This window comes from Falco naumanni, chromosome 1 (assembly GCF_017639655.2).
Source record: "Falco naumanni isolate bFalNau1 chromosome 1, bFalNau1.pat, whole genome shotgun sequence".
Classification (NCBI taxonomy): domain Eukaryota; kingdom Metazoa; phylum Chordata; class Aves; order Falconiformes; family Falconidae; genus Falco; species Falco naumanni.
The window spans coordinates 6,191,889-6,214,196 of record NC_054054.1 but is presented as its reverse complement, the minus strand read 5'-3'; the positions used below and the strand labels follow the sequence as shown (position 1 = coordinate 6,214,196).

The 22,308-nt window shown below is 39.7% G+C and overlaps 1 protein-coding gene across 1 annotated transcript in view; it reads left to right on the top strand.

Moving 5' to 3' along the window:
• Positions 1 to 21,672, top strand: part of ANKRD50 (ankyrin repeat domain 50) — a 44,992-nt gene extending 23,320 nt beyond the window's left edge. Inside the window, exons 3-5 of the mRNA XM_040612182.1 lie at positions 3,940 to 4,169; positions 12,771 to 16,318; positions 18,667 to 21,672. Coding sequence (XP_040468116.1) covers positions 3,940 to 4,169; positions 12,771 to 16,315 — 3,775 coding nt within the window. The 3' untranslated portion in view covers positions 16,316 to 16,318; positions 18,667 to 21,672. The remainder of the gene's footprint in view (positions 1 to 3,939; positions 4,170 to 12,770; positions 16,319 to 18,666) is intronic.
• Positions 21,673 to 22,308: the final 636 nt, after the last annotated feature.

Below are 22,308 nucleotides of genomic sequence, written 5' to 3'. Positions count from 1 at the left end.
GCACTGCCAAGTTAGCCACTAAACCATGTCCCTAAGTACACGTCTTTAAATACTTCCAAGGATGGTGGTTCCACCACCTTCCTGGGAAGCCTGTTCCAAGAATTTTTTCCTAATGTCCAACCTAAACCTCCCCTCTTGTCCCATCACTTGTTATCTGGGGGAAGAGACCCACAGCCCCTGTCAGGCAGCTGCAGGGAGCGATCGGGTCCCCCCCCGAGCCCCCTCCTCTCCAGGCTGAGCCCCCCCAGGTCCCTCAGCCGCCCCTCACCAGCCCTGTGCCCCAGCCCCTGCCCGGCTCTGGCCACGCTCCAGCCCCTCCATGTCCCTCCTGCAGCGAGGGGCCCAGACCCCACCACAGGGTTCCAGGGGCGGCCTCGCCAGCGCCGGGCACGGGGGCACGGGCGCTGCCCTGCTCCTGCTGGCCATGCTATTTCAGATGCAAGCCGGGATGCTGCCGGCCGCCTTGGCCACCTGGGCACACCGCTGGCTCACGCCCGGCCGGCTGCTGACCAGCACCCCCAGGCCCTTTCCCACCAGGCAGCTTTCCAGCCGCTCTGCCCCAAGCCCGTAGTGTTGTGGGGGGTTGTTGTGACCCAAGGGCAGGACCCGGCACTTCTCCTTGCTGGAGCTCATGCAGTCGGCCTTGGCCCATGGGTCCGGCCTGTCCGGACCCCTCTGCAGAGCCTTCCTGCCCTCCAGCAGATCCCCAGCGTGGTGGTGTCTGCAAGCTGACTGAGAGTACACTCAATCCCTTCATCCAGATTGTCGATAATGATGCTAAACAGGACTGGCACCAGTGCTGAGCCCTGGGGAACACCCCTTGTGACCAGCTGCCAACTGGATGTAACTCCATTTACCACCAGTCCTTGAGCTTGGCCATCCAGCCAGTTTTTCATGCAGCAAAGAGGCGTAGACCCATCCAAGTCATGAGCAGCTGGTTTCTCCAGGAGAATGCTGTGGGAAACTGTGTCAAAGGCTTTGCTAAAGTCTGTTTCCCTCATCCACTAGATGGGTCATCTTGTTGTAAAAAGCCATCAGGTTAGTCAAGCAGGACCTGCCTTTCACGAACCCATGCTGGCTGGGCCCGGTCCCCCAGTTGTCACATAACATGACTTCTGGCAAATTAACACAGCGCTTACTGCCTCTACAAAGTTTCACTATTATGTTACTTGGCATCTACTCTGAACTCAAGAGATATAAAATTTCTAGGAAGAGCAGAAGTTATCGGACAGTTTCTACGGGCACTTTGAGAGAAAGTCTTAACAAAGTCTTGTCAATGTCACCCTTGTAATAATACTGCTGTAAGCTGGGAGAAATCATTGTGCCTCCTTTCTTATATCCATATGTATACATGCCTGTATTTTTCCGAGTGGAATTTAAGCTATGTTAAAGCTCAGAAATCCAAGTATTATGAAGTGGAAGGAAGCAAAGCACAGGGAGACGAAGGGTCTGCAGGACAGCTTTCTATGAAGAACTGTCAGTATGCTAGGACTTCTGCCTGGAAAGAAGTGTCTCAGAGAGGCTGTGGTACAAGTCAGATTACAAATGGCATGGAGAGGGTGAATATGACATGATCGCTCACCATCCCTTCCAGTCCAGAAGCTGAAAGGTATCACGTTAAACAGGGACGTTTTGGATTTTAAACCACAAAAGGAAGATGTTTGTTCATGCAGTGTGTAGCTAAGCTGCGGAAGGCCTTGCTGTGGGATGTTGTATGTGCCGAAGGCTTAGATCGGTTCATAGATTTGGGCAAACCTGTGGAAGCATGGTCGGTTAAGGGACATTAAATGCGAAGGCTGAATCCCTGGTTCAGAAAGTCCCTGGAAGCACTGTTGGCTGCAGTCCCTGAGGGTTCTGGGTAGATGTGGCTTAGTGCTTGCCTGCTGCTTACGTTATTCCTTAGATGTCTTGTTTTCAACCCTGTTTGGAGGCAGGGTGAACCTTTTGATTTAACCTACTACAGCCAGCTGCTACTTACTGCAGGAATTAAGCAGAATCATTTGAGACCCTTTTCTGAGACCTGTCAGTTAGCTTTTCTTGGTGGCATTCCCAACAGGTAAATCCTGACACAAGAACATTGTTGGATGCTCCTAAGGTATTTTGGTAGGCACTTCATTAGGGTCACACAGATTTTAAGTGAGATTTTAATTTGAGATACCATTACCGTTTCTTCATATTCCTAGTAACATTCATACTCAAAAAGTGACTTCTTATAGAGGGCTATGTGAAAAGAAAATTGGTTTTGATAGAAAAAGTAATGTTGCAGGGAAAATGCCTTGACATAAATAGCTGAGGGGGCAAGGCAGCATTCTGGTGGGGGAAGGGGTGGAAAATGTGGTCATTTCCAACTGCCTCCTTTCATTGTGGGATTGGCATCACTTAGGAAAGTAATTTTAACCTTATGGCTACTTTAATTTCCTGTTCTGTAAATGGGTAGCTGCTTAACTTCCCAGCTTAGTGAACAGTGATTTTAGTTGTACTTCAGGCACCTTCTGGAAGAGTAGCTAACTATGGAAGTACCGAAGAATTCTCAGTAGTCTTGTGCATAAAAGGGGGTGCTTTCAGAACACAAGTATTTTGTACTTCCTTTTTATACCTTTATACCTTTGGGAAAATTTTTCCAAGTGTAAGAGATCACCTAGTCTGCTCTGCTAGATTCTGCTGTTACTGTTGGGCATGCACCATTCTGTTTCCATTTCTTCTCAGTCAGAAAACCAGAAAATAACAAACTTTCCACTAACAGGGCTTACGAATCATGTCTGAAGTGGGTTGTGTTCTTCCAGGCAACATCTGCCTATATTCCTGTTTGAATGCTTGGTAGGTCAGAATGTGTTGATCAAAGTCTTCTGAAGAAAAATTGGTTCGGTAAAACAGATGAAGAAAGATTATTACTGGCTTGAGTAAAACAAAAAATACTTCTGATGTGCATGCTTCCTGGACATGTGTAAATAATAAATCTACAAAAGAGAGTAAACTGTTAGGTACATTTTTTTTTTTCCACCTTGTTTCATTTTCTGAATCTTCCTACTATGAAGTCAAAGTTTTACTTGCCAATGTTTTTAAAGATAATTTACTCAGTGAAACTTAGGAGCCTAAATCATTATGAAGTTTCACAAAAAATAGTAGTGTAGTGTGGAAATACTGGATAGATGCGTGACAGTTACGTAGTAGCTATTTAAAAATACTTGTAAGTGCTGAGTTAGATATATTTTAAAGGAGTACCATTAAGGGTGGCAACAATACGTGCAAATTTTAGTGTTTTAGTTGCACAATCAGATGCATTGGTATAGATGCTATGCATCCTCAGCATGCTATAATCCTCTCCCAGTAATATGAACTCGGCAACTTCAATATAAATAAAAACTAATACGTCAAAGTCACTACCAAATGCTTCAGTTTGCTACTAAATTAATTTGCATTTCATTTGTGAAGGTATGGCAGAAATTCTGTTCTTTGTAAAACTGTTAGGTGTTCAGACTTGAACTCTAAGCTTTGATATTTTGTGTGTGTTTTAGACTTCTGTTTCATGACCAGCTATTGTTTACTATTGGTTTCTGATAAGCAATAGCAGCTTTGGCAGAGGCAACAGTAATGAAGTTCTTAAACTTTAGGCCAGGTAGCTTCTTTCTTAGTGAAGCAACATTTTTCTAAATCTTCTAAGGAGTCTTGAACAACATTACATTGTTTTAAAGAATTGTTATAAATTACAAGTTCATTAAAAAGTAATACTGCCTAAGCAGGAATTACGTCACTGACTGTTCAAACTGTTAGTTCAGTCTACCTCAGTATTTTCTGTGCTATTGAAAAAACTTCTTTAGACTGTTTAAAAAATAACTTTGCATCTTAACTTGATCATAGCTTCAACTTGAATGACTACATAGTACTCAATATATTGTTAAGTGTATTTAAAAGACTGATTGTGTTTCATGTTCCTTACAGGTGCATTCTGCTCCCTCTCTTGGGAATGAAGCCCCCTCAGCAGAGCCTCTTCCTGCTCATAGATTCAGTCGATGAGGGCTGTAACGTTTCCGAGGGTGAACAAACTTCTACGAGTTTATCTGGAACAATAGCGGAGCTTTTAGCTGGCCACTTTGAGTTCTTCCCTCCCTGGCTGCTCCTTCTGTGTTCTGCCCGCAAGCAGAGTAAAGCTGTTACAAAAATGTTTACAGGTGAGTACAGAGCATAGGAGGTGTTTGTCACCTGTGCCTGTAACTAAGTACGTAGTACTTACATGACCCTTGGTGATGCTTGAAAGCACTGATGCATGCTTCGTTCTAAAAATGACAGTCACAAAAATGACAGTTCTAAATAACACACATTCCAGTTTACTGAAGATTGTAGAAAGCTTGAATCAGCCAAGTATTTTAGAGGTAAATTCTGTCTTTGCAATACATCTGCAAGGAATATGGCTGCTTTGAGTTTTCTCTTGCTTTGCTAGCTTTAAAAAGCTTTGAAACAGTGTAGGTGATGTGTAAGTATGTCAGCTGCATACGCCCATTACTTACAACCTCAAAAGATATTTTTTTTTTTCATCTCCTATTAAAATCGTTCCCCTTATTTTCAGAAAGCAGGGAGTAATCTTTGAAGGTGCAACTTGAGAGGGGAACAGTGTAGATGTAGATTCTTGGAGAATATTTTTGGCCAAGGTTGCACAGTAAAAAAATTCTTTACAGCTTCTTCATCTAAGCTTTACTGTGTCATGAGAGCATTTCTTCACTATAATGACATTGTTACTGGAAGTTCTCTGAAACCTAATAAAGGGTGATATCTAGACTGGATTCCAGACCTATGTATAAAGCCTGTGTGTATTAAGGGTACAATTAGGACAAAAATGTGATTATTAGAACATAGACCCATAGGCTTGCCTGCTTCCACAGTGGCTAAAGGTCAATGGGATAATTGCATTTTGGAATGAAGTACTGTATTAATCAGTGGCAGACGTGAAGATTGGTATTTGAAAGTATGTGAGAACTAAGGGAAACTTTGGGGTAGCTTCACAGGGATCCTTTGGACATTCATATGGGAATAGTTTTGTCAAGGCTTGGCTGATTAGATACGTTGTCATTGCCAAAAAAACAGACAAAACTTTTTTTCAGAGCAGTTTTATTTCCTTTCCATTGAATCATATAATGTTTCAAACTAGTCCTAAAAAATTGCTGTTGTCTTCTAAGTATGTTTCCAGATGGAATTCCTGACGGGAAAAATCAGCAGAACTAATGGATATGCCTTTAAAGTAAATTTAATTTGAATAAGTTAACTTCTCATTTCCACGGAGAATGACTTGATGAATAGCATAAAGGAAGTTGGCTTCTGATATTATAATCCCACCTTCGCTGTGGAAGAGGTACAGCAAAGAAAGAATGAATCCTGAAATAATTGGATGCAAACTGAGAAGAAATGTTAGGGTCTGTTTGGAGGAAGTGGCGTTTCCACTTTTTTCACAGAAAACTGTGACGTTACAGCCAATGCGGCGGTTGACTGCTTTATACACGGTTGGCTGATTTTCCTGTTTAGAGCTAATATTCAAGTTCATTAAAGGTATAGTGAGGATGTGAGGAGCATGGCTGAAGCTTCTGTGAACTTCAGATACATTGCAACTTTGTGTTGTAAAACTTGAGATAATGTTGATTTCTTTTCTGGTTGTAACCTGAAAAGGCTAGACTGTCATTAACACTTCTACTGGGGCAAACTCTTTTCCTCCTTTGTGGCATTTGAATATTTACTCTTCACCAAGCCAATTTATAAAGCCATTTCATTGGTGGGCAGGCAGAATTCAAGATCAACGATAAGTATTTTTTGGACTCGTGACTGAAGAAATAAAACGTGTATAATGTGCACTGCACTCTGGGACACTATCATACTGAATTTCTAATACTTCCGACCTCCCATCAAATCAATGTTTCCAACCATAATGATAATACAATCACTGTACATTTTCTTCAAATGTGTTTCTTTAATTTGGAACCAAAAAAAAATCAGTTACAGTGAAACTCAGTAATAGATTGGAATCCCTTTGGGATTATTTTGGGAAAATGTGTCCCATCTGTATTTTTTTTCTGTTAAAAATTTTAGAATACAATATAAAATGCATATGAACCAATATTTTTTACTATCAGTTTGTATCATTTTTCACTTAAAATTTTCATGCAGTGAAAACTTCTTCCAAGTATCTGCTGAAGTGAGAGCTAAACCTATTTGTCAGAAAGTGTTATAATGACTGGGAGCAGGATTGCTGCAGTGGCCTGGTCCCGAGTGCTCTTTTTTGGGTGTCCAGTACAGATGACAGTTGTGCAAGCATATCTCCCTAGCCAAAAATAGTGAAGATGATGTGGAAGAAAGAGTGCAGTATTTCTCATCCACTGTCACCTTGCCACTACCAGTGGTGAATATATCATCCCTACCACTGTAAGAATGAGAAAAGGAGGAGGGGTGTTTATTCTGATGCTCTTTGTTCCTTCACTGTTGTTGGTGACTTCTGAAAATTGAGTATTTGTGCCTGCATCTTGTGGAGCTTGTGTTCTGGGACCTTCTGTATTCCCAGATTCTGTAGTAGCACAATGTGCTTCAGATTTTTTTCCCCTTACTGAGATTCTCAGCTTTCATTAATTTAAAAAAAAAAAAAAAGGAAAGAAAAGAAAAGAAAAAAAAAAAAGGTTTTGCCTCTTGTGGCTGCAGAGACAACCTCAAAAATACGAACCAAATGTAAAATGATGCCTGCATGAGTCTGCGGTCACCCTCCACAGTGAGCAAAAGCCAGCCAATTGAGTAAAAAAGGAGGGGAACAGATAATGTGTGTCCTCCTGCCTTCTCTTGCGTGTGCACTTTTACCAACTGCCACATCATGCCTGTTTGTTTTTATTGTGGACCTTTGCCCTAAATTTAATAATTCTGTGTTGTGCCCATAATTATCCACATTATCTCCCATGCCATTGTTTGCTATCATTTGGCTACCAGTATGGACAGTCAAGCAGCTACATTAAACATAGTCATTCTAATCTTTGTATTATCATGTCAGAAAAATTTTCTTTCTGTATCTCAATAACTAAAGTCCTCTAATCTGAAAGTGGTGCAGAACATACAATTTTATTTTTTTTATGCATGAGCTAATCAGCTAATAAAAATGCTTCTTTGAAAATGAGGCTAAATCTTGAAAGCATAGCTGTTGTTCTTACAAAACTAAATTCCTTTTTTAAAGATCTATCATATTAGTTTAAAAAACTTTAGGCATTTTAAAATAAGGTATTTTATGTAGATATACCTTTGAATGAAAAGCAGATAATTTCTCATTAACAGCATAAAGTTAAATAGACAAAAGTGCATATGTACAAATGCTCTATTTATTGGTTCAAATAGACTTTTTAAAATAGGCATTTACTTAATTTCTTCTTCTTTGCTACACGTATAAATCAAGTATCTGTGGCATCTGGCTTGATTATAGCCCTCAATTGAACACTGACATTCTTCATCCAAAGAATTCCATGTCAAGTGTGAGGCATGAGTGCACCAGTGTGGTAAAGCCCATGCAGATGTCACATCTCAGGGAGCCAGTTTCCATAAAGTTAATGTTAGATACCAGAAAGATACTGGAAAATACAGTAAGAAGAATCAAAAACGGGATGTGAAAGGGTTCAGTTTAGTCTCAGAGGGAGCTTCATTTCCATTCTTAAAATCCCTAGGCAAAAGCAAGCAATCTGTCATTCATCTTTCACTCTTCCTTTTCTCTATCATGCAATTCCAGACAGCTAGATATTATTAAGAGCTGATATTTATCCAAATTTATGCCGGATTAGAAATCTTGGGAGCATAGGTCTTTTCCATATTTCTGCTGTTTGCTGGTTCTGGTCTGAAAAGATGTGGAGGGTTAGGTTGTGGGTTTTTTTCTTGTAGCCTTTCTGAAAATTAAGAAGTGAAAATGTGAAAACTTCAGAGAAATGTAGTAAAAATCACAACCCAGAAAACTCATCCTGCTTGGTAATTGAAGCTACTGAGGTAGTCATATTGCTGAATCCCCAAATTAAATCAGTTGCCTGAACCTTTTCTCATTAGCTGCCATTCCAGGAAATACACGGCATGAGCCCACACCCAAGAGAGATTGCTTTAAAAAAGAAATTCTAAGTTGTCCTCTGAGTTTTCATAGTAGGTTGGAATTTAGTTGGGTGATATCATTGTGCTTTAAAGTCTTTGTGGGGATTGAATTTTTACTGTAAAAGGTAATTTTTATATATTTATGTACTTGTAAAATTTACTTCTATGATCTTAAAGCTTCGGAAAAGTTTATTTGTTGTTTTGATTTGGGTTTTGGAAAAAAATATTTGGAAGGCTTGGGAAATCAACTGGGAGTTTTTAATTACTGTTTTCTTTCCTCTCATGACTGCTTTCTTCTGATTACCGCTTTGGAAACATGATCCCAGGGAAATTCATATTTCCTAGTAAAAGGTTGTATGGGAATTTTTAACTTAATCTGCTTTGTAATTAAAGAGGAAAGACTAAATTGTTTTAAATCGACTGTTACCTGTAAATCTAACTAAATAAACGTCTGTGCAATGACACAGACAAGTGAGAGCAGCAGATTTCAGCCTCAGTGGCTCTTAGCTTCTGGGGTAGACGCAGTGAAATGTGTAATGCGTAGTATGCTGCAAATGCACTAAGAGCTGTGTGCTGCTTGGATTTTCAGGTGCATTTTACTCTGCTGGATACGTTACTCTTTTTGAGCAAGTGTGCATAAACGGCCATAGAAATACCTAATTAAATATATGCTTAGATCAGCAGTGTAAATTATTAATGCCAGAACATTGCCATGTGTGTAATCATTTAAATTACTTTGAAGTTAACAATTCAATTAAATGAAATATATTAAAATGTATTAAATTTTTTTGTAATATACTTATGTGAATGTGTTTAAAGGTATGAAAGTAGAAGGATATTTTTAAGTATTTACGGGAACCTGCTAGTTAATAGCTTATTTGTTATTATTAAAGTTTGAAAAGGTTGACATACTGTGGAAGTCTTTATGTAGCCAAGATACTTTTTTTTCCCTTTGAATGACCTTATATCTTGCCAAGAAATACATTTGGAACTGATTTGTTTACAGAACTGCCAGGAATTTAATAAATCAGGAAAATCCATATTGGAGCTCCCATTGGGTTGAAAGTGATGTGTTATAAGAAAAATTTTAACAATGCAAAAAGCAGGGTCGTGGGACTGCAACTTCTGTCTGCTGCACTCCTGTTTTGCTGAGCTTAAGTAGTTCATGGGAATGCATCTGAAACAAAATGAGCTTTCTCTTAATGTTTTGGTGCTGCTTGTCCATGAAAGTGACTTATTGTATCTGGTAGGGTTGAAAAGCAAGTTTGCAGGATCTTTGTTTGGAAATGTAAAATGACCTCATTTAGATAGAGGTTTGGGAAAAAAAACCATGGCTTTGTTTTCCTGCTTCAAGCTAGCAATGAGAATTTGAGATTTAAAAAAATATAAATAATTCTATCTATGTGGCCTTTTTTGAATTATTTGCTTATTATAGTATAGCGTGCAGTGGTTAAAATTAACAACCTGTTTCTGTTCAAAAGTCTGTTACAATGGCCAGTTGTTAATCTCAGCACTTAAAGAGCATATCATCCCTGGGATGTGCAAAGATCTGTATGAGCGTAGTATGCTTCTTGCTATACAAACTTGTCTTCAAATATAATATATAGGATCTCATTATCAAGGGATATTTGGAAATTTGCAAAAGAAAAGAAACAGTTTTTAGCTTCTGTGAATATACAGCTTCTGAACATACAACCAATCAATTTGTTTGAGTTACTGACTTCTGGAATGTTTACAGCTCTGAAGTCTTCTGAAATGTATTTGCTTGGCTGAGGTGTTTTGATATTTGGTATGTCTCAGGTAAGTACAGAGCAGGCTGTATTTTTAACCCTAACATGGAACAAAGTAATGATACAGCCTCATTTAAAGGGGAAAAACCTAACAACAAACACACAAACCCTTCCCTTTTTACTTTTTTTTTTGAGGGCTTGGGTTTTTTTTTTTATCACATCTGAAATGGTTTTGTTCACTTTCCCACCCATCTTGGGAAGCAAAATGAAAAATAGCATTTGAAGAACACTGCAAGATAAGCAAGACTTTTGCTTTTGAAAAACACAGACAGGGACCGAGACAAACAGTTATCACTCTGCAGGTTTTCATGTGAAGGCTGGGAGTCAAGGGAGGTGTAGTCATTAGGCAGCACTGAACATCAGCTGAAATCTCAGACTTGCTGTCATGCGAGTCAGTCGGGGGTTTTCTTGTTGTGTGGGGGGGGAATCAACTACTGAAAAAACACTTGAGTGATGTAAAAATAACATATCAGAAGGAAGGATGTGGGCATGCAGTTAGTGTGAGATTGGAGGGTGGTGTGAGCAGAGTCACTTAGTACTAAACACATTGAGAAGGCGTTTGCAGAGCTCTCTACCTGTCCAGCCAAGTGAGAGATACAAATCTTTACTGGGAGAAGCAGAGAGGTTCAAAGAACTGGAAGGTGAGCGAATGTAGTGGTTGCATTTGCTCTGAATCGAGCAAAACAGAGCTGTTCCCTGCACATGAGACAACCAAAGGGACACTTGTGTCTATTTACAGCTCTGTGTATGCATGCGACTGGGAATGCACACACCAAGCGATGCCCTGGGTTTTACTCCTCTGTTTTCACTTCTGGATCTTCTGAAGGATCATAACCTAGAAACAGTCTTTCTCTTGAAGTGGAAGCTTGGGATCTGCAGAATCGCAGGGCACTGTCTGTTCTTACTCAAAAGAGTTTCTTATTTGGCTTATTTGTGAAAATTAAGGGCTCTGCAAAGTTACATACACAATATTTTAATCAAATGCATAGTTAATCAATGAATTATGCCATTCTGCAGGTCAGGTTAGGACAATACTTGAAGTTGTGATAAATTATGGTGATTCTCTTGAGAGAAAAAAAATGCCTCTGCAGAATGAAGAAAGATCCCCCTCAAATAATTAATTTCTCATTCAAAAATCTTCAATTAGACAATCTTATTAGTGTAGTCTTAGCCTGAGAAGTGACTGCGCGAAAGTGTCCTGTTCAGTGATTTTATTCTGGGGAGAAGTATGATTTTGTTTTAAATATTCTATTGATTTAATCTTGTTAGATTTGTAATGCTACCATAATGAATAAGGGAAGCAGAAATACTGTAGCAACACTGCCATAGTTTGCCTCTCAGTCCTAATCTGTTGTGTTTGTACAGTGCTCATGTAGACTACACAGTTAACAGAGTGACCGTAATGTGACATTCAGAACCTCTGCTGAAGATACCCGGGAACAAAAAATTCAGTGTTCTTATCAGGCTGAATTGTCAGTCAGAACGAGTTCCCAGACTGAGCAGCTCGATCCACAGAATGTTTAAAGACAATAAAAAACTAGATCTGAAAGTAACATTCTTCAGGGTCTCAATTCAAATTGTTTCGTGGAGATGGGACCAAAATTGCATTGAATGCGCTGCTCTGTGGTTGCTTTTCCTTCAGTACAATTTGGAGGCTAGGAACTGCATTGGTTTGAAAAGCAAAGTTGGGGTTTTTACGACTAGCTGAGCTGACTGTAAGGAAATGTGTGCGGTCTGCTACACTGGAGGAAGAGATTACAGCCTGTCCCTGGAGAAGGGAGGTACAGCTCTGGCCTAAAACACGGTAGTTTAAGCTGCTGTGCCTGTGACCTCTGTGGTTTTCCCATAGCTTCCAGAAAAGTAGTGTTCCAACAATGTAACACGTAATACGTCATTAATCAAAAAGGGTAGGTCTTTGTCACATGCTTAACTTGGCACTACCAAAGCAAATGTCTTTAATGACAGAGATAGCCCTGTAGTCCATACAACTAGATCTTCGTTCCACCTCATTCTTCAGAGCCTTACGGCCACCAAGGTTGCCCTAGGGACTTCTTAGCACATGTGAAGAACAGTTTTCTTTGGTTTGGGCAGAAGGGTGCATACGTGTGCATGTGTAGGGAGATGTACATGGTATGCATGTATGAAATAATTTCCTTTTTTCCTCTAAAGAGTAAACGGATTGCAAAAACAATGAGATCATATGACTGTGAGAAAACCTGTTTCCTTATACAGTGAGTCACCTACCAAAGAACCAGCGTATTTATCTGAAACTCAGTCCTTATTTGAAAAAATTAGGTAATTTTCAGTGCACAGAGTGTAAAGAAATTTAAAACTATTTTTGAGTGTCTTTCTTTCCTGTATCATAAAACTTTTTAAAAGAAACTAACATGATCAAGTTAGAGATTTATGTACATTTCATCATGCATGTGCACCAGGTGTGAATAACATCTTCTATAATTATATTAATAGTCATCGTAAACTAAATAGCTGAAAATTATTTGGAATTCCGTTGTTAACCACATTGGAGAAGGGATTATTCCTTTAATAATTTAATAATACTTAATAATCCTATTTTGGTTGCAGTTTTAGTGGTTTTGCTTCAGTATTTGGTATTATTCAAAGTAGACACACAATGCCTGATTCAAAGTGATCTTGGAAATTTTCTTCATTAGTAGCATTTATTCTTATATAGTAGATGATGATAAAAATGTGTCTATTATCAAAGTTCTCTGCTATTATTATTCATTTACATTCACTATGTGTACACACAAAATGTATTATTATGGGTGTTCCCTACCCAGAAATGTCTGTCTTTTTTTTTTTTTTTTTTTTTTTTAACACTGAGTTAAGCAAAACTAGGTCAGAAATAATAATAACTTTCTTCCCTTTTAATAGGTTTTCGAAAAATAAGTCTGGATGATCTGCGAAAGGCTTATATTGTGAAAGATGTGCAACAATATATTCTGCATCGTTTAGATCAGGAAGAAGCACTGAGACAACATCTCACAAAAGAAACTGCAGAAATGCTGAATCAGCTCCACATCAAAAGCAGTGGTTGCTTTTTGTATCTGGAACGTGTCCTAGATGGAGTTGTGGAGAATTTTATTATGTTACGAGAGATCCGTGATATTCCAGGAACGTTAAATGGCTTATACCTTTGGCTCTGTCAGAGACTGTTTGTGAGAAAACAGTTTGCAAAGGTCCAGCCTATTCTTAACGTAATTCTTGCAGCCTGTAGGCCATTAACCACAACGGAATTGTATCATGCAGTGTGGACCAAAAATATGACATTGACGATGGAAGACTTTCAACGCAAATTGGATGTCCTGTCAAAAGTCCTTATTGATGGACTTGGAAATACCAAAATCTTGTTTCATTACAGTTTTGCAGAATGGTTGCTAGATGTAAAGCACTGTACGCAGAAATACTTATGTAACGCAGCAGAGGGACACAGAATGCTGGCAATGAGTTACACTTGCCGAGCAAAGGATTTAACACCGTTAGAAGCTCAAGAGTTTGCATTGCATCTAATTAACTCAAATTTACAGTTAGAGACTTCAGAGCTGGCTTTATGGATGATATGGAATGGCACACCTGTCAAAGACTCTCTGTCAACCCTGATTCCTAAAGAACAAGAAGTCTTGCAGCTGCTGGTAAAAGCTGGTGCTCACGTCAACAGTGAAGATGACCGCACATCTTGCATTGTTCGGCAGGCTCTGGAGAGAGAAGATTCCATTCGCACCTTGTTAGACAACGGAGCATCGGTAAACCAGTGCGATTCCAATGGGAGAACGCTCTTGGCCAATGCAGCGTACAGTGGCAATCTCGATGTCGTTAACTTACTGGTTTCAAGGGGAGCAGATTTAGAGATAGAAGATACTCATGGGCAAACAGCACTTACCTTAGCTGCTCGGCAGGGCCATACCAAGGTTGTCAATTGTTTGATTGGATGTGGGGCTAACGTTAATCACACCGATCATGACGGTTGGACGGCATTGCGATCTGCAGCATGGGGTGGGCACACGGAGGTGGTTTCTGCGCTCCTTTACGCTGGAGTCAAAGTGGACTGTGCAGACGCTGATAGTCGAACGGCACTGAGAGCAGCAGCCTGGGGAGGACATGAAGATATTGTGTTGAATCTGCTTCAACATGGTGCTGAAGTTAATAAAGCTGATAATGAGGGCAGAACAGCTTTGATTGCAGCTGCATACATGGGGCATAAAGAGATCGTGGAGCACCTGCTGGATCATGGTGCAGAGGTGAACCATGAGGATGTGGATGGAAGGACTGCGCTGTCTGTCGCTGCCCTTTGTGTACCAGCCAGTAAGGGACATGCCTCGGTGGTTAGTCTTCTTATTGACCGTGGTGCTGAAGTTGACCATTGTGATAAAGATGGCATGACTCCACTGCTGGTAGCTGCATATGAAGGACATGTAGATGTTGTTGATCTGCTTCTAGAAGGAGGAGCTGACGTTGATCACACAGACAACAATGGTCGTACACCGCTTCTGGCAGCAGCCTCCATGGGCCACGCTTCGGTTGTGAATACGCTCCTATTTTGGGGTGCAGCTGTTGATAGCATTGATAGTGAGGGGAGAACGGTTCTGAGCATAGCATCTGCACAAGGCAATGTTGAAGTAGTACGGACTCTGCTGGACAGGGGGCTAGATGAAAATCATAGAGATGATGCGGGCTGGACACCTTTGCATATGGCAGCTTTTGAAGGTCACAGGTTGATATGTGAAGCCCTGATAGAACAAGGTGCTAGGACAAATGAAATTGATAATGATGGGCGTATACCTTTCATATTAGCTGCACAAGAAGGTCACTATGATTGTGTGCAGATATTACTGGAAAATAAATCCAACATTGATCAGAGAGGCTATGATGGGAGAAACGCTCTCCGGGTTGCTGCTTTAGAAGGTCACAGAGATATAGTTGAACTACTGCTCAGCCACGGGGCAGATGTAAACTACAAAGATGCTGATGGCCGGCCAACACTTTATATCTTAGCATTAGAAAACCAGCTTACAATGGCTGAGTATTTTTTAGAAAATGGTGCAAACGTAGAAGCAAGTGATGCTGAGGGAAGAACAGCACTCCATGTTTCCTGCTGGCAGGGCCATTTGGAGATGGTACAGGTGCTGATAACATACCATGCTGATGTGAATGCTGCAGATAATGAGAAGAGATCTGCTTTGCAGTCTGCTGCATGGCAAGGTCATGTGAAGGTAGTGCAGCTTCTCATTGAGCATGGAGCTCTGGTTGACCATACGTGTAATCAAGGTGCTACTGGACTCTGCATTGCAGCCCAAGAAGGGCACATTGATGTTGTCCAGATATTACTGGAGCATGGTGCCGATCCAAATCATGCTGACCAGTTTGGGCGCACTGCTATGCGTGTTGCAGCTAAAAATGGACACTCTCAGATTATTAAATTACTGGAAAAATATGGTGCATCTACTCTGAATGGTTGCACTCCATCTCCAGTCCACACAATGGAGCAAAAACCCTTACAGTCAGTCTCCTCTAAAATGCAGTCATTAACAATGAAGTCCAATAGTTCAGGGAGTACTGGTGGAGATATGCAGCCTAGTATGCGTGGCTTATCTAACGGGCCTGCTCATGCCTTCAGTTCTCCTTCTGAGTCGCCTGATTCTACGGTTGACCGTCAGAAGTCATCTTTATCAAACAACTCCCTGAAGAGTTCCAAAAATTCTTCTCTCCGCACCACATCATCGACTGCAACGGCTCAGACGGTGCCTATTGATAGTTTCCACAGCCTGTCATTCACAGAGCAAATACAGCAGCATTCCCTGCCACGCAGCAGGAGTAGGCAGTCTATTGTTTCTCCTTCTTCCACGACTCATTCCCTAGGTCAAAATCATAATTCACCAAGTAGTGAATTTGAATGGAGCCAAGTAAAACCTAGTTTGAAATCGACTAAAGCTAACAAAGGGGGGAAAACGGACAACGCCAGCAAATCTGGGTCAGCTGGAAAAAAAATAAAACAAAATAGTTCCTCCCAGCCAAAAGTGTTAGAGTATGAAATGACTCAGTTTGATAAACGAGTACCTATTGCCAAATCTGGGACAAGTGTGCCACTTAAATCAATGCCGGCAGAGCCACAGTGCAAAATTTTGGTCCCGCCAGCTCAGCAAGAAGTTGGTCGATCTCAGCAGCAATTCCTGATTCACCAACAGAGTGGAGAACAGAAGAAGAGAAATGGAATTATGACGAATCCAAATTACCATCTTCAGAGCAATCAGGTTTTTCTCGGTAGGGTTTCTGTCCCACGAACGGTGCAGGATAGAGGGCATCAGGAAGTACTGGAAGGCTATCCTCCTGCAGAGACAGAACTCAGCCTTAAGCAAGCCTTAAAACTTCAGATTGAAGGTAGCGACCCAAGTTTCAACTACAAGAAGGAAACACCATTATAGAAGGTAACCTATCCAGGCACAAAGGAAGCAAACGCATGTATTTCATAATGTGCATTTTAAATACGCTAAAATTACCTTTCGTTGCCATTTAGCATCATAATTGCTTTCATGGTGAAGACCATGAATATTAAGAACCTAACCTGGCGAGTATTTGTTTTACTGTCATTTCAAAGCACCAGCTGTAAAGGAATTGGATCACCGTCATATTTTCTGTTGAATTCTGATTGCTCAAATCATACCCCCTGTCTATCATATGTGACTAACTAAAACGGCAGGTTTCATGCAGATTTGATTTGGAACTCTCTTTTCAAGCATAAGGACAGCCGGGAATTTTAATATGTGATATTTTCATATACAGTAATTATTTCGTTATTTACAAAATTGCTTTTGGGGAAGCTTCTGAACATTCTTTTAAGTTGCAGGCAACCACTTTTGCGAATTTGGATTTTAAGTGTGAAATCTCAGTAGCGTAATTGTCTATAAATTAAAAAGTTAAAATACTGCACTAAAGCTTTGATTTTATATTTTTGTTACTGAGAGGGCAACCCTCCTATAAAAGAGATGGCATTCCTTAGAGCAAAATTAGAATCTATGTTATCATACCAATTTTCTGACCATTCTGTAGTTCCTAATCAGTGGAGCTCATTTAGTTTGGTCATTTTCTCTCCCATACTGAATTTTAAGCTGAAAAAGGAGTTTTATGTAGTTTTTTCCAGACCTGAGCTGTCAGTGAGTCAGCTGAAATAGAACTATTTTTCTCCCTCTTTCTGATGAGGTTTATCTTTTTTAGGGTATTGGGAATGTGTTAATAATTAATATGTTTTCTATTTGAGTTTCAGAGAAGCGGCATCTTAAGGAAATGTATGCATATCCCTTCTTGCTTATTTTTGAAAACATTTTTTGTTTGTGTAAATGCTGCTTTTTTGACAGATCAGTGTGCTGCTCCTTAGAACAAGAATGTTCTTGCTAGCTGACTCAGTTCTGCTGCAAGACGTTAAAGACTGCAGGTGCAGTTTCTAGGACAATTGCATGTGGTGTAGAACCCACAGACGGGAGGTTTTCAGCTGTCAGAAACACATAGATGGTTTTTTTCCCGAAATGTCCTGGAAGTGAATTTCACTATAATGGGATGCATCTCTCTAGATGTAGCTGAGGTCTCTCGTGAATTGCAGAGCATTAGAATACTATGCAGGACTCTTAAGATGTTTCCTTCAGGTTCATATTTTGGTTAAATTAAAATATTTGAAACAATGCAGCGTTTCAAAAAGCTATATTCTGGAGCCTGCACATTTGAAAAATGTGAATATTAGCAAAGGGTCGTATGAGCTGAGGGGCAGGCAAAAGTGAAGAGGAAGGACAACAGGAGCAGACAGTAGAGAGGAATAAGCAGATGAGAGAGAATGGACCCTAAATATTCATTAAAGTCAAAAGGGCTTCAGATTCCCACAGTTCTGCATCATGTCCAAACAGGATTTAAATTTGTGATTTTTTTTTCCTGCCTCCATAAAACATATTAAAATGTGTAATTAAGAACTGTATTACCTAACTTTCATGTGCCTGTGCCTGATGTTCATTACTTGCTTTCGTGTTACACTTTATTGTAAATAAATTGTGTGGTTCTGACCTAGGACATAATGATTTGACCCAACTTGCCGTTAAAAGGCCAGGTCTGATGAATTTTCCATCTTTGTTGATTTTAAAATATTAAAAAAGCGTGTAAAAAAATGTGAACGTTCTACACATAATTTTAAAACTCAAATTGGCCTTTGCTTTATCTGGAACAAATAGTGCTTTCTTGAAAATTCAGGGGGTTTCTGTGAAGTACTTGGTTATGCAAGTGGCTCAGCATATGAGGTGATGGATAACTAAATGGTTCCTTTTGTTTTTTCTCTTAACAATTTTTACACACCTTCATTTTAGGTATGGAAGTTTAAAACAGTTTTGTGTGGACTGTGAATTGCTTGGTGCGGGCTATAATTTACCTCCTCTTTTGCCAAGTCTCGAGCAAAAAAACTGTAGTTTCCCTGACCAGTGAGTAAGTTAGTCACCTGTGGAGAATCTCATTGGAAGTACTCTACCAGAGCACCTGAGGAACGGCTTTCCTTCCCTGGCTGCTGCTCCTCAGCTCTGTTCAAGAAGCTCTCCTGTGGTGGGGACCTTGTAGCTGCTTTGGATGGTAGAGGGCACAGGGAATCAGTCATGGGATTTGAGTTAGGAAGGAAATACTTGGTTTTGGTATGTTGTTGTGAGCTTTTAACTTCAATTAGAAAATTATACAGCTTGCTTTCTGACAACGCTGTTCGTATTATGGAGCGTTTCAAAAACTTAATGTTTTCATTTTGTACTTCTAGGCCAATTCCATGATGCTATGAACAGAAGCGCTTCTGCTCCGAATGATTTATCAGCTGGCTGGGATGAAAGCATACAATGCTTGTTTAGTCCACCTCGAAATTCAAGAATGTGATTACCCCAGTACAGTTACCTTAATTACTGTAACGTGCCTACATTTTCAGGCTGCCTTCTCAGTATAACCCTCTGTGCTTCAAAAATTTATTTTGTGTACTTTGTATTTAATACACAGAATGAGCACTTTTTTTAATTGCAGAAAGTTATGTGCTGTATTTCTTGGGCAACAGCTGAAAATGGTAAGAACGAGGAATTCTGACTTCCTATTCCAGAATGCTTGGTAGAGGTGCATGTGCCACAGTGAACTACGTATGGAAAAGCGGTGCTTTTTGTATTTATTTTCCTGTGGCTAGAGAAAATAAGCAAACAGTTTGTCACATTTGCATTGTTGTAATGTATGGTCAGTTCCCTGTGTACTTCAAGAAGTTCTCTCCAGAAATACAAGTCTTGTTAACAGTATTTTATAAATACTGTACTTGTGTGTTCTGTCTGTGTTATGGCTGTTCAGTGGTAGCGAAGGAGTCAGACTGCAAGCATCTGCAGTGTCTTTGGGATTTTAAAGAGGCAAAATCCACTATCTGGTACTAACTACAGCACCAAATCTGGATGGCAGACTGTGACCGCTGAAAGCAAGAGGACACTTGATCTTACATAGCCTCTGTTATTGTTATGGCAATGAGGTAACTGAATATGGGTATGTTTTAGGTGCTAAAGTAAAACGTCTGATCCTGCTTTCATGTATATCTTTATACATTAGAAACAGCTCTTTCTTTTTTCCAAGGTAAAGGACTGTATTAAGAATGTCAGTACAACGAACCGTGGAAAATACAGACAACTCTGTTAATGAGGCCGAGAGAATATACAGTGACAATACAGTGGAAAAGCAAACGGTTCGTAATACCGTTGTGTGGGGAGTACAGAGATCACTGAGATAGCTCTGTTCTGAGACAATAACTCTTTAAAGCACAAACTTGTATGAATGTGGTTACTGCTTCAGATTGATTAGGTAGAGCCAGCGTGAGTATCTCTGTACCTGGAGCGTGGTTGATCGGCAGTCAGGGTAGTCCATGTGCAGATAATGGAAAGCTGGTTCCCCACTCTTACAGCAGAAGAATTTCACTTATCTGAAAGAGGGCAAAATCAAGGCCATTGTTGTGAAAGTGAACAGTATGAATTTTTCCTTTGAATGTGCACATCTTACTTGCACAGCTCTGTGTGTGATAAAATGAAACAAGTGGGTTATTTTCTCCTACAAATGCAAGCTATATTCTACTATTCACCATTACACAGCCTTGCTCTTTAGAAAATAAGCCTATTTTTGTATGTGAGTATTTCTTCTAAAGGCTTGGGTTTCGCCTTTTTCATACTCTAATTCTGATCATTCCAGAAATAAGATGATAGAAAGCTGAGGTTATTTTTCATAGAGGATTAATTAGATGTATGGCTATCCTTAAACTTCGATAAATGGCCCCTGGATGTATATGTAGTGCATATTCTGAGGCACTAAAGGGCTCCGTGTCTTGTTACTATGATCAACAATCATCAGAACATTTTTTTTTAATATCTTGCACCTCCATTCTTATTTGCTTGTTACTAAATGTAAAAAGAATTTTTTATAGTCAGGCGTTCAGCATATAGTAAAATTAGATGTTAAAAGTTGACACACGGCAATATTGATTATTCTGAATGTTTCATGTATTGAATTTCTTGTCCCCGTGGGACAATTATAAAATAAACATAACAGGAGTCTGGCAGAATGGCCTTAAGAGGGTTAGTGGCTTGGTAAAGAGAAAAGTACCAAAATGTTCTCAGCAAACTTGTTTTGAACCTCAAGTATAGTACATTTGCAATACTGTGCAAGAATACAACTCTTCTTAGTTATTAGATGTATGTTTTGTTTTGTAGAAAGGGATCCCTGAATGCTGACATTTTTCTACTGAACTTGACTGTCATTGGGATTATATTTATTTAATTTTATTGTGTTGTTATTAATTGCACCTTGTGGACAGAGGACGTAAAAATATGGCCAGTTTCACAAGGGGCCACAACTTATAGATAGCCTGATGGTTTTCGTGTGAATAATATTTACATTCAAAACAGTTGCTGGGGAAACCTTGTATACAAATCAGCAGAAAGTAGACCTGTTGAAAATGTTTTCAGAATGAAAATTCTTACAGATTTTGAATATCATTTCGGAACAGTGCGTGAATTGCTTTAAAACGTCTACTTCCACAGGTCTGTGTAACTCTGCATTGCTGTTGCGTGTGATTTTTAGTGTCATCATTTGTGAGGGGTTTGCGTGCAAAGAAAAGGTGCTGTTCCCCTGGTGTTCACTCTGTTCTGCTCTGCTCTTTCCCATCCGTACAAGTAAGTGAGGTGAACAGAGTTGCATAGCTGTGACTCAGCACGGTTTCTTCTGGTAATGTAACAGTTCTCGCAACCTAAAAATCCTGAATAAAACACGGATCCTGTTTCTTTTCATCCCATTTCGCTGGTCCTTCCAAGGTTACCTCCACAAGACGTCTAAAATTCTTGATGGGAAAGGTAGGGAAAAAGACTGTTTTGTGGACACACAGATATCGATACTGTATGCATGTGGAAAAACCGTACGGAAGCAAAATGCATTAAGAGATACAGAGGCACAATTGATGAATTTTTGTCTTCTCTGTGATAAGTATTGAAAACATTACCATTTATTTAAAAATAAAAAGGTATTTTCCCTCATCAGTTACTCTGCTATGCAAATGTCTGTTATGCTTAATATTCCCCATCTGAACTCCTCAGTTAACTTGGTTTGCAGATAGACTGTTTTTCCTGGAGTGGGTTGTAAATAGCTTTTAATGTACATTGAATGAATTTCACATTGTAAAATTTTTATTTTATTCCTTGTATTATATTAAGCGAAAATCCCTGTGTATATGAAAGTGCATAATAAATATATTTGCTTTTCAGCAGACATCTAACTGTTTTAATTTTACTACCTCATTTCCTGGGACATCTCAGGAAAAGGTTATTAAACTTGATTAACATTTGTGTAGTACTTAATGAAACATGACGTGTGTGTCCAGTAGGTAGTATAGGCTATCAAAACTCAGATCCCAGTGTTAATTCTTATGACCCTGCTTATCACTCAGCTGACCTTTTTCGCATTAATCTGAGTCAATACTGAGCATTTGCAGGAGAAAATGTGCTGCATGTTTTGTTTAAAATTACCGTTATATACTGTATATACCAAGGGGGGCAATAAATTCAATATTTCAGTCACTCTGAGTTCTTTACCACTTCAAGTGGCATTTGGTAATGATCTCTTTGATCAGTGTTCCTCTATTATTTTCAGTTTAAGCAAAATCTCACTTAGTGATTATGGCTCCTCATTTTTCTTGAACTTGTTATTAAAAAAAAAAGGGGGGGGGGGGAGAGAAGTTAAAGTCCGTTTGGTATAATCTTTTTGACAATTATACGCCCATCATGATTTCTCCGCAGAGGGTTGTTGAGTGTGAAGGAAGAGTTTGGCTGTGCTTTCTGCAGATGATGGTTCAGGTTTAGCTCCATGTGTTCTGGTTCACGCTGCTTCCAGCTGTTGGTGC